The 12,209-nt window shown below is 57.2% G+C and overlaps 1 protein-coding gene across 1 annotated transcript; it reads left to right on the forward strand.

The window, feature by feature from the left end:
• The first annotated feature begins 4,278 nt into the window (after positions 1-4,278).
• On the forward strand, positions 4,279-11,699 carry Tamalin (trafficking regulator and scaffold protein tamalin). Its single transcript, XM_012948267.2, has 8 exons — positions 4,279-4,533; positions 6,492-6,541; positions 8,312-8,366; positions 8,476-8,578; positions 9,664-9,757; positions 9,852-9,918; positions 10,099-10,165; positions 10,532-11,699. Exons 1-8 carry the CDS (start codon positions 4,279-4,281, stop codon positions 11,038-11,040), a joined length of 1,200 nt encoding a protein of 399 aa, XP_012803721.2. The 3' UTR covers positions 11,041-11,699.
• The last annotated feature ends 510 nt before the right edge of the window (positions 11,700-12,209 follow it).

A 12,209-nucleotide genomic window follows, 5' to 3' on the forward strand; every position in this document is an offset into this window, starting at 1 on the left:
TGGCACTTTGCAAGCAAGTGCTGAGCCATGTCCCCAGACTAAAAATACCATTATAAGAGTACTAGCCCTGCTGGAGAGATGGCTAAGCTGTGAAGGCATTTGCCTGAGAAGGCTAAGGACCCAGGTTCGATTCCCCAGAACTTCCATAAGCACATGGTGGCACAGGCATCTGGAGTTTTTTGCAGTGGCTGGAGGCCCTGCTGCACCCATTCTCTCCCACTTGCAAATAAATAGATAAAATATTAATAAATAATAAATAGATAAAATATTAATATGAGTGCTAGACCTATACTTGAGGGCAGAGTGCTCCTGACCTAATCACCTCCTGAAGACTCCACCTCTAATACAATCACTTTGAGGATTGGGTTCCAACATACACCAATATTCAGAGGATTTCAAATCACAGGAGTGTTTTGGTCCCGTTTGCCTTTGGGAAAGACTACAGTGCTGACTTTGGGAAGCCCACGCATTGGTGACTGAAGCTGGGAGGAAAGGCAGAACCAGCGGGTGGGTGGCTTACACAGTTGGGGCATGATCAGACAGAGGCCATGGCAGGAAAGGTAGCTGTCTTGGCCTGGCAGTCTTGTGTGTGTTTGGGGGGCTGGGGAGTGGAGTGGGTGCACAATGGTAGCCCCTGGAGAGGAAGCCAGGGATTAAGCAACTGAACAGGTGTGTTTGCCAAAGGGAAGTGCTCTGGGGAATCGGGGCCCTAGGAGCTGTTATTTTCTCCCTTACCACGAGTCCCTATGTTGAAGCAAGGGGTAAGATAATGCGTACATACTCCATGTCTTAGGAGTGGTGTGTGGATGCTGTGAGGAAAGCAAGCTAGACACCCAAGAGGCAACCAGTCCCTGACCTCTTGGTGGGACTAGACCAGGAGACGCCATATTCAACTCGGTCACATCCGCCTGGCACCTACCTCCAGACCCTCTGCTCAAGTCAGGTCTTTGGGCTGTGCTGGATCAGATCTGCTGCTGGAACCTTCCCTAGCAGGGCCCCAGCACCAACACAGACTATCCCATGAAAGCTATTGAGCAATAGGAGCCATTAAGAAAAACAACCACTCCCTGCCAGCCAGCTGCCCACCGGCTGTCCATGCCTTCTACAAGCAGTGAAGTCATACATCTGGGTCCCAGCCTCTCATTCCTGACAGACCAGAGAGCCCGCTGAGTCCCAGGCCCTCTCCCCTTTGCCCACCTCCAGCTCCAGAGCAAAGAACAGCCCCAGTGAGCTATTTCATCCCTGCACATCCCCAGCCACATCCCTCAAGTGACGTGATTCACGTGAGACTAAGAGAGCTTCCTAGAGCTCTAGCCTCAAGTGCTCCAACTTCCTGCCAGAGCTTTAGTGGATCTGTGGGTCACAGGAATGAGTTCTGCCACCTCCCTCAGGGAATGGTGCATCGGTGGGAATCTGAGCGAGGGCTCGTGCTGAAGAGAGAGAAGGGATGTTTCCTGATCTTCATTACGCAGCCCCCATCAATCTCACCCCCACTCAGGCCCCTCCCCGGGCCAAGCCTCAGCCCAAGCGAGGGCCGCAGAAGCCAAAGAAGGAGAAAGCTAGGAGCTCACTCTCAAAGAGCGATCTCCTTGGGGATGAGGTAGGCTGAGTATGGACATCTCACTCAGGAGCCGGGGTTTGCAAGGAGTCATGGCCAAGGTGGAGGGCATTCTGGTAGATGACATTGCAGGCAGCCTGCACAAAGTCCACCCGCAGTTGAAAGGCTACAACAGATTGGATGAGGAAAATGGATACTAGACAAGGACCTGGCTTTGGAGTGGGTGGAGGGGAGCTGTAGAAGGCGTAGCTGTGGGGCCTCACCCCCGTTGGCCCTGGAGGATACTGTCTCCTGTTTGCCCAGTGAACCTCACCTGCAAGGGGGTGGCAGCAGCTCCCTCCACACGGCTCCCTAACTGTGACGGATGAGAGGTCCCACCTGCTGGGAGTCCAGGTGACGCCTGGCACTGGTCAGCCTTTTATTCTGAAGATTCACCACATGGCTCATGGCCAGCAGAGGGCATCACCACTCTATAGTGTTGCCTCCTGGGCTCCGTTGGAGGGAGCAGCCAGCTGCTGAATTAGCAGCCTGAGTCAGGAGCCCTGCGTTCTTGAACCCGTTCTGCAGCAGCCTTTCCCTGCCTGGTTGCTCTTGCAAGAGGCCTTGAACCACACACGTCCTTTCCAGATCCTGAAGCCTCTTCAGGTTCTGATATCCCAGGATTTAAGGAAATCATGCTGAAAGCTTGACAGAAATTGCCTTTTCTGGGCCCATTCTTGTTCTGGGGTTTCTAGTGCCTTCTTTCTGAGGACAGTGGGGTGAGACCTTCAGCTCTCTGGGTGGTGTCTTCTCACTTGGAGGAGGGAAATCACCCTCCGGAGGGGGGTGGGAGGTGGTCTCTGCCTCTCTTGTAGGAGGACTGTGTCAATAGAGCTGTTAGACACCTGTTCACTAAGTAACCCCCTGGGATGGGCAGGTGGTTCCTTCATAGAAATGGTTGTGCCAGGGTCTATTGGAGGGGCCCTCCATCGATAAACACTAAAATGAATATAATGGTAACTCTTGTGCTTCCTGCTTTTGTAGTTACCCACCCCCTCCTCCACTACAGATGCCGTCTGTCAGGGATAAGCAGCAGACCGCCCAGGGGTCCATCTGTGCTAATGCCCACAATTGAGTCCCATGTTTCCCCACTGACACCCCCTTGGCCCCTCAGCTGATGGCCACTTGGTGACTCCCGGAGGGGGGAGGAGGTGGGAAGTAGGGGATGGCATTAAGGAAGCTAGCTTTTAGCTTTCATGGTCCCCAAATCACCCCTGCCCCCCATCTCAAAAGCTTCCTGCCATCTGGACTTGTGCAATCTCTGTAGGAACATCCCCCCCCCCATACCATTTGTGGGGCAGAAACCAGGGGGTGGACAGGAGACAGTTTTGGAGACTGAGCCAGACTGGTGAACTGAAACAGACAGGAGACAGCCTTTCCAGGTGGATGTGGCTCTGTCTTCTGCATCCTTATACCATGTGTCTAATACAACATATGTATGACATCCCACTCCCTACCAGACCAAGCACCTCTGTGAGCCCAGAACCTAGCTAGCTAGCAGTCCCTGGGACACAGCAAGGCTCAAAGTCAAGATGAATGCAGAACTGAAGACAGACCGTTTGGATTGCAGCGTCAGAACCTGGCACTTGACTGCTCAGTGACCCGCTGGCAAAGGGCCTTCCACGTAGGCCTTGGTCTTTTCCCCTACAAAGGATGATAATGGCACCTGTTTCATAGTGCTCTTATGAAGACCAGTGAGTTGATACAGTTACGTGAAACACAGAATGTGGTGGCTAGACCCTTCCACTTCCCCCTCTCACTTCTTATTTGAGCACCACTGACGACAGACTTGGGCTGGGCAATTCCCTCCTCTCATGGAGCCTGGCAGCCATGGCAACAAAGAACCTGAGGAATGGTCTCTAAGGCAGTCAGAGAGTGGCTCAGCACCACACCTTGTCCCAACCCTGAGCACCCACTCTGCCTGGGCACAGCCCCAGCAGACCCATGAGTCAACCTCACTCACAGTAACAACCTGCCCGCTGGGAAATGCGGACCTGAGCCCCGGCGTCCCAGACGGAGGAAAGAGAGGGGCGTCTCCACACCTCCAGAGGACCCTCCGGAATCAGGCCGCCTACTGGCAGGGTTTCCAGGTCCTTCCTTGCTCTCGCCCAGAAGTGGGAAAGGAAGGTACACTCGGCTCTTGTAGGGAGGGCATGGATGCGAAGGGGAAATTCTGCCGTGAGTTCCGGAGCGTTCTGTTCCCTCCTCCGTCCAGGACCACACTCCTCCCTGTCTACCGTGGCCTAAGGCCTCCCCTCCCCCCTCCAACCTCTTTCCCCAGGTCTCCCCTCAACTTCCCTACTGTGCCCCATGTCTCCACAAAATCGCTAAAGCCACCCAGTCCCAAATTTCAATTCTCGCGCAATGCCCCTTCAACGGATCCCCCTGCAGGTACCTTCTAGATCCAGTCCCCACCCCAGACGTCCTGCCCACGTGTCTACAGGTCCTGCCGGCTTGAACGCCCAAGTCCCAGGTCCCGGGGACTTTCCCCAGCTCGGCGGGTCCTGGAGTCCTGTGGGCGGGGCCAGCGGCTCCCCGGGGGCGGAGCCTGCGTGCCGGGGGTCGAGGCCACGCCCCGCTCGGCTGCCGAGCCTATAAAGGAAGGCTACACGCGGCCCGCGGGGCTGGCGTCCCCCGGCCGCTGGCAGCGTCGCCTCCCCGCGGCGCCCCGCGCCGGAGCCATGACCCTCCGCAGGCTCAGGAAGCTGCAGCAGAAGGAGGAGGCGGCGGCCACCCCGGGCCCCGCCGGCCGGGCTCCGGACTCGGAAGCCGCTCGCGCCGCGCCGGACTCGACCCGGGCCTCCTCGGGCCCCCGGGCGGCAGAAGCTCCCCCTGGAGCCCCCGGGGACGAGCTGTACGCGGCGCTGGAGGACTACCACCCTGCCGAGCTGTACCGCGCGCTCGCCGTGTCTGGGGGCACCCTGCCCCGCCGAAAGGTGCGTGCCCCCCAACCCCTAAGTCTCTGCGCCCCCCCCCCCATGCTCTCCGTCCTCAGGACCTGCTCAACTCCCATCAGTGTCTAATGGCCCCCTTCCTCCCCCCCCACAGCATCCTCTCCTCGGGGTCCACTGATTTCCCCTCCCCCATCCTGCCCAAGCCCACTGACCCCGGTCGACCCCACCACCACCACCCTCTGTGGTCCCCGCCTCCACGACACCCCCAGTCTCCACTCCCCACGCACCGCCGCCCGGTCTCCTCCCACTCCCCTGCCTGGATGCCGCCCCAGCACCCTCATTCGGGCGCCCCACCCCTCCCGCCCTGCCGGCTGGTGTCCAGGAGTCTCGAAGCCCAGGGACCTTCTCGCCTCAGTTCCTTCCCCAGTTTGGGAACAGGGAGAGCTAGAGATAAAAAGTCCTGCCACTGGCCCCAGATGAGTTGAGGCATCCTGGAGCCCTGGGCACGGGAGGGGTGGGTGACCACGCGGAAGAAGTGTGTGGGGTACCCGCCGCAGACCCCCGAGAGCGCACCTTCCGAGGAGGACGCTTGGGCTCAGGGCCCGTCGCCTTATCCCGCGTCTAACGTGCGGGGGTTCGAGTACCGCTCCCTTGACTTCAGCCCTGACCGGACGCGATGGGAGGGGTCGCAGGGGGGCAGGAAGGATGCGAGCCGCACCCGCTCTGCCTCTCCCTCTCCCTGGGACTCTTCCTCTGGCCTGAGGGGACCCGAGAGTACCCTGATGCGGAGACTTCAAGCCCAGGTTAAGGAAAGAGGACTGGTGGCCTTTCCTAATGCAGCACCCCTCCCTCTTCCTCCCCTGGCCCCCGGCTCCCCCCCACACAATGAACAGCTTGTTGAGAATTTGCATTTTATGAAAATCGGTTTGAAAGACAAAGGGGTCTCTCTGTGCTACCCAGTCCTTCCTCCTTGGCCCATTTGGAAACTGTTCCCCACCCTAAGGTTAATCTTCGGTTCTGGGGAGAGAGGGGGTAGGCCCCCCCCTTCTCTTCCTTGCCTTGGGGCAGAGTGGGGGATGGGGATAGTTAAGGAGTGTACAGACCTGGAAGGCCCTGGGCTGTTTCGGCACTTGGGAAAAGGGCTAGTCCAGAATGGGGCTTCCTTTAAGAACTGAAATCTTAGGAAAGAGCAGAGAACTTTTAGGTTAAGAAGGGCTCTGAAGAATTGGACGGGGGGGGGGGGGGGGGAGGGAGGAACGACCTAAGTTTTGTTACCTTTCCTCCCAAAAGGAACCCCCAGTTTCTTTCCGTAAGTATAGAGAGACTTGGTAACAAGTTATTATATATATATTACATAATATACTAATAATATATGAGTTTTTTTAACCTAGAAAATACATGGTAATATATCCAGGGTGTGGTTTTGGCCAGCTCACTCCCCCCCCCCCCCACCAGGCAGACTGTACTTAGGAGACTTGGCACCTCTGTTCTAGCTCTGCCACATTCAGGATGGCATTGCCAGCCTCCAGATCTGAGTCCCCCACCCCTGTTCTCCTAAGCTCCTGTCTGCGGCTGAGATTTTGGGTGAACAGACCCACTTTTATGGGTAAGCTCAGGCTCTCCACTGCCCTTGTAGTCTCGTTAAGAAAAAGCCCTTGGTGCCAGGAAGGCCTGAGCCCCTACAGGCATGTGCCTAGGGCAGTGGAAACTGTTCTGAAGTCCCAGTCCTCACCAAGCTGGAAACCAGCTGTGGCCTAGAGGTTCATGGATCTAGAATGTAGGGGGACAGCTGTGTTCTCAAGGTCCTAGGGATGGGGGGGGACACCTAGCAGTCGTACTTGGCAAATTGTACCACCAGCACCAAAGCAGAGACAGTTGAAAAGGGAGTGGGATTCCCTGTCCAGAGCTGGAGTCCAGGTAAGGGACTTCACAGAGTGAAGGCTCCACAGCATCTGCTCAAGGATAGCCCCCCTCTCTTCCCTGCCTGACTTTCCACCCAGGGCTCGGGATTTCGCTGGAAGAATCTCAGCCAGAGTCCTGAACAGCAGCGGTGAGTCACCCCCTCCCCACTCCAGCCCGTGCTGTGGTCCTGAAGAGTGAAGTGCTGGGGTGGGAAGAGTTTGGGGGGGGGCGATACCATGCAGCATCTCGGCACAGCCCCCTGGGAGGCATCTCCCATGCTTAAATATGGCTCCTCCACTGGGAGTGAGGGGCAGGTTGGGGTGTGGGATGTATGAAGGGGTGGCAAAGTAAGGGGGGAGGACTTTTGAGTCATTAGGTGCTCCTTAACCGCCCCCAGTCTCCACCAGTTGCCTTTCCCCTGAGATCTGGATTAGTGAGAGGTGGAGAATGGGTCACTGGGAGGGAGTGTGAAGAGTGTCCTAGCCTGTCCTCCCTGGCTGAGCCCGCCCAGCTCAGTGGGCCCAGACCCTATCCCAGTGTGACCAATTGCAGAGTTTGGCTTCCTTTGAAATGGGCCACCAAATGGTGTCCTGCTGGCCAGGTTGGTCTAATGGCCCTTAAACTAAGAATCATGTATATAAAATATTTTAAAGGTCTGTAAAAAAAGGAAAAAAATACTGTAAAAAACAAAAAGATATATTGTCAGAAGCCATATGGGGCCTACAAAGAAAATCTAAAATATTTACCATCTGGCCCTTTGAAGTAAAAGTTCACAGACCCTTCCTGAAACCCAGAGAACACTGGGACAGACACAGAACTCCCAGGTCCCCTGCCTCCTGCCCCAGTCCACGAGGGAAGAGGCTGGGATCAAAGGGGGAGGGGGACCCCGGGCTAGGAGCCCGGAGTCCTGGTCTCCAGAGTCTTTCTGAAGTGCCAGACTGGAAGGGGCCTTAAGAGCAACTTTAACTCTGCGTCTGGCTGGCGGGAAGGAAGGGAGTGGGGTGGGCAGAGGAAACTCTGGGCTCCCCCAGCAGGCGAGGATCTGGAGCGGCTCCAGGCCATTGTGTCCAGTCGGCAGGCCTTCAGTTCAGTGCTGGAAGGGGCGGCCTCAGGCTCCCCTCCCCCAGCTCTCACATCTGGTGGGCTGGCCCCACCGCAGCTGGGAGGAGCAGCTGTGGTCTGTGCTGAGCCTCGTGACTGGCCTCTGGGGGGTGGGGCGTCTTCTCCCCAAAGCTGAAGATCCTGGAGGCTCCAGGCCCGTGCTAACTAGGTGGGGGGGGGGGCTCAGCTAGTTAGTGACTGTATCTATATCTGGGGGTACACTAGAAGGCTAGGGTACAGTGAGCTTACTTCTCTCTCAGGTCAATTCTTCCTGGTGTCTCCCCTCCCTGCTGCAGGAGACTGGTTTAATTCTGTGTAGCTCCCTGAGGCCAATTTCAGTTGGGTTTGGGAAGGAGGGCATTCCAAAAATCTGATGAGTGAGTTACCACTGGAGACTGGGTCCTGTGATGTGCTAGATCAGACTTCCAAATCCTTGAGGGAAAAGCTGTGGGACCATCACATTCCTCTTTTTGTTGTTTGAGACAGGGTCTTCTGTGAGGCTCAGGCTCAAACTCGTCATCCTCCTGCCTCAGCCTCCCAAGTGCTGGAATTAGAAGTGTGGGGCCACCATGGCTAGCTTTGGTATGCTTATTTGAGAGAGAGAGAAGAGGCAGAGAGAGAATGGGCCAGGGCCTGCAGCCACTGCAAACAAATTCCAGATGCATGTGCCACCTTGTGCATCTGGTTTACGTGGGTACTGGGGCATTGAACCTGGGTCTTTAGGCTTCGCAGGTAAGCACCTTAACCACTGTGCCATCTCTCCATCCCCTGTTATGCTTCCTTAATCCTGTGGTCTTGACCCCCGTGTCTTTGGCAGGAAGGTGCTGACATTGGAGAAGGAGGATAACCAGACTTTCGGTTTTGAGATCCAGGTGAGAAGAGAAGCTGGGCCTAGAGCAGAGGGTGATGGGTCAGGAGGTCGACCTAAGGGACGGGTAGACCTACCTATCTCCAGCCTGAGGGTCTCCTTGCTTGTTACAGACATATGGCCTTCACCACAGAGAGGAGCAGCGAGTGGAGATGGTGACCTTTGTCTGCAGAGTTCATGAGTCCAGCCCTGCCCAGTTAGCTGGGCTCACACCAGGTGGGCCATGAGCCTAGGACCCAGGGCTCTGGGACACGGTAACCTTACTGTCAAGAGGAGTGGTAAATCTCTCCTTTCTTCTCTCGCTTGAGACCTGGGCTTTGGATCCAGGCACCTTTGCCATTTACTGTGTGATGTTGTGCCGTCGGGGTTGTGAAATGGGGCAGTAGGAGTGAAGGGGCTTCTGGGACCACAACGCAGAGCAGAGCACTGCTGCACGCTGCGCTGCTGTTCTGGGTTCTGCCTGCCGATGTGGGGCAGAGCAGGGAGGGCGCAGCATTCCACCAGCTCTACCTGACATGGGCCGTGGAAAGCCTACCCTGCCGGGAAAGAATGCTCCAGGAGACCGGAGATGGGACAAATGCAAAGTCCCCAGGTCCCAGGAAGGGGCAGCCTCCGGCTGCATGTATCTGCATGTTCTGTCAGCATGGTTGTCCCTCGGCCCTTAATCCTCTTGCTCACTCACCAGCAGCTCTAGGAGTCCTACAGTAGTGGCCCAGGCAGTCTCCCTCTGGATTATCCATGAGATAGCCACATCAGGGATTTGTCCCTTCTTCTACAGATGGCAAAGGAGCTCTTAGAGATAGTGGCTTGCCCTGCCTGAGGTCAGGACCCTGTGCATCCAAAGCTGAGGCCTCTCATGTCTGGAGCCAGTGTTGGCTCTTAGTTGGGTGCTACAAACCCTGCACCTTTCTTGTCTTGACTGGGTCTCATGAAAGGTGTGGACTGGACAGAAATAACACTGTAGGGACAGCCCAGGGGCCTGGGAGGGTTTAATGTTTGGGAACATAAATCTTGCTGAAGGTGTGAGAGCTTAGTTCCTTTGCAGCCTGCAGCACCTAGGGGATCTGGGTCCAGGCAAGCTGGCCCTCACCGGGCAGGAAGGAACGGCTATGGTTTTGTGAGTGTGTTTTGTATGGGGTAAAAGAGATGTCCAAGTCTCCCCACAACCATGGAGCAGAGGGAAGGAGTACAGAAGTATATTCTCAGTGTTATCATCCCCTCCCCTTTCTGGCTGAGGTGGGGGCTAGAAGCCTTCCCTTGTGCCCTGGGGAATGGGAGCTGACCTCTTCTCTTTCTGACAGGGGACACCATTGCCAGTGTCAACGGCCTGAACGTAGAGGGCATCCGGCACAGAGAGATTGTGGATATCATTAAGGCATCAGGCAACGTTCTCAGGTATTCATGCAGAACCTAAGGGCTCCTGAAATCAGCTCCCTGGTGTTTCCTCAGCCTAAGGACTTGTTCAGCCTTTGTCCCCTCAATCCCTCAGGCTGGAAACTCTGTATGGGACGTCCATTCGGAAGGCAGAACTAGAGGCTCGCCTGCAGTACCTCAAGGTATGGGCCGAAAGTGTCCAGGCTCTGTCCCCTCTGTCCTTCCTTTGTTCTTAACGCCTGCTCCTCCAGGGGTTCTTTTCTGCCCCAGCCTCTTGCATCCCTGAGGCTTCTCTGCCTACTCTCTGACCTGTTCCGTGTCCATCCTGTTAATCCTGACGGTAGCCTGGGTATGTCTTGCAGCAAACCCTGTATGAGAAGTGGGGAGAATATAGATCGCTAACAGTTCAGGAGCAGCGGCTGGTACATGGTGAGCAGATCGGGTTTGAAGGCCCCCCCCCTGCTCCTCACAGACCCCCCCACACCTGTGCTTCCGTCTCAGAACTAGAAAAGTTTGTGGGGCTACCAGCTTTGGGCAGCATACTGCCCGCGGCTGACAACACACAAACTTGGAGTTTGTCATTGTTGCCCTCTGCCCAAGAGAAGGGTTAGGTAAGGATGCCTTGCCATTTTTCAGTTGGGAGCGCCGAGGCTCAAAGCTTCCATCAGATCTGTCACTGGTCCTCCAGCCGCGCGCGCGCGCACAGGTCCCCGGGTCGCACTAAGTCCTGTAACCAACAGGTTAAGCCCCAGGCCCTCAATGCCCTCCCCAGCTGGCATCTTGTGTCCCCCGCAGGCCTGGTGGTGAAGGACCCGAGCATCTACGACACGCTGGAGTCCGTGCGCTCCTGCCTGTACGGCGCGGGCCTGCTCCCCGGCTCGCTTCCCTTCGGGCCTCTGCTCGCTGCCCCCGGGGGTCCCCGCGGGGGAGCGCGGAGGGCCCGCGGCGACGACGCCGCCGACGACGCGGTCTACCACACGTGCTTCTTCGGGGGCGCCGAGCCGAAGGCGCTGCCCCAGCCGCCGCCCGCGCGCGCCCCCGGCCCGGGCCCCGCCGAGGTCCCCGGCCCCGCCCCGGTGCCGCGCGCCGCGCTCAGCCGCAGCGCCAGCGTGCGGTGCGCGGGACCCGGCGGGGGCGGCGGCGGCGGCGGGGGCGTCCCGGGCGCGCTCTGGACTGAGGCCCGCGAGCAGGCCCTGTGCGGCCCCGGCCTGCGCAAGACCAAGTACCGCAGCTTCCGCCGGCGGCTGCTCAAGTTCATCCCTGGACTCAACCGCTCCCTGGAGGAGGAGGAGAGCCAGCTGTAGGGGTGCAGGCGGGCGGGCGGGAGGTATTTATTTATTTATTCGTTCTTAACAGCCAGTGCAAAGAGTAGTGTGGGGGGGGTGGTAGTGTCGGGCCCAAGGGACCCCAGGAGCCCAGAGCTGCTGGAGAGGGTCCTGGCCAGCTCATGGGTTTGCAAGGGGGGGCCAGGCCCAGGCCCCTCCTTTCTCTTCTAAATGTCAGCAGAAGCCCCGCCAAGGGACCAGGCATTGGGAATTGAGAGATCGAGGGGCCAAAGGGATGTATGTGCCAGTCTGGGTCAGTCGTGCCTTGTGGGGTCCAGGAAAGCCCCTTCCCATGGGGTGAGAGTCCTGTCCCGGAAATCCCTCCCCTCAGTTTTGACTCGTTCCCCTGCCCCCAGCCTTGGGGATAAGAGGCCCGTGGTGGGTCTTCTACACACCCACACATCAAGGACCAGTGAGCCCCAGGGGGACAAGGTGCTGGTCCCTGCCTCCAACCTCGATCCCTGAGGGCGTGGCCCTTCCCTTCCCAGGAGCCTATAACAAGTGGGGTCCTGCTGGGCAGGGGTCCTGGGGAACTGGAGTGGGCTTGTTCAGGTGTGGTAGGATGGCACAGACTGTCTCACCATTTTGCATATGTTGTTTCTGAACCACAAACTGTATAAAATTGACGGGTTTTTTTTTGCATCTGTGTCAGCGTGGTAACTGCCTTTGGGGGAAGGGCTGGGCTTTGACAAGCTCCGACTCCATCTCGGCAGCACCCTCCAAACACACACACACACACACACACACCCCGTATTTTACTTCTTTCTTTCAGCCTCCAGCCAGGGAAATAGTGTAGGAGATTTTAACCTACATGTATGGGCCTGAATGAGGCCTCACCCCCTCGTGGGCCTCTTTTGTTCAAGGACATCTTTGGAGCTTCCCTCCCCAGGGCAAGGCTTATCTAAAATCCCCAACCGTCTCTGAAAGTGCCTGACTCTGGGGTCCGCCTTGGGGACAGAAATCCACAGGGGACTCACCATCCACCCAACCTGTATCAGATTCAATCACCCAGTCACTCCGTTGCTCTAGAATCAAATGTTTCCAGGATAAGACTTCACTCCTGGGCTGCCCTGTCCGCCTTTTTTGCCTGCCTCCTGTCCTGTCTCCCCTCCCCCTGCTCTGATTGCTGGTTATGCGTGGTTGTGGTC

This window comes from Jaculus jaculus, chromosome 6, assembly GCF_020740685.1.
Source record: "Jaculus jaculus isolate mJacJac1 chromosome 6, mJacJac1.mat.Y.cur, whole genome shotgun sequence".
NCBI lineage: Eukaryota > Metazoa > Chordata > Mammalia > Rodentia > Dipodidae > Jaculus > Jaculus jaculus.

What these genes read in the sequence shown, in the direction of transcription:
- Tamalin (XM_012948267.2), top strand. Translation starts at nt 4,279, where the DNA reads ATGACCCTCCGCAGGCTCAGGAAGCTGCAGCAGAAGGAGGAGGCGGCG. An exon ending in CTTTCGGTTTTGAGATCCAG is followed by an intron (nt 8,367 to 8,475) that starts GTGAGAAGAGAA and finishes TGCTTGTTACAG; the next exon opens with ACATATGGCCTTCACCACAG. An exon ending in GTTAGCTGGGCTCACACCAG is followed by an intron (nt 8,579 to 9,663) that starts GTGGGCCATGAG and finishes TCTTTCTGACAG; the next exon opens with GGGACACCATTGCCAGTGTC.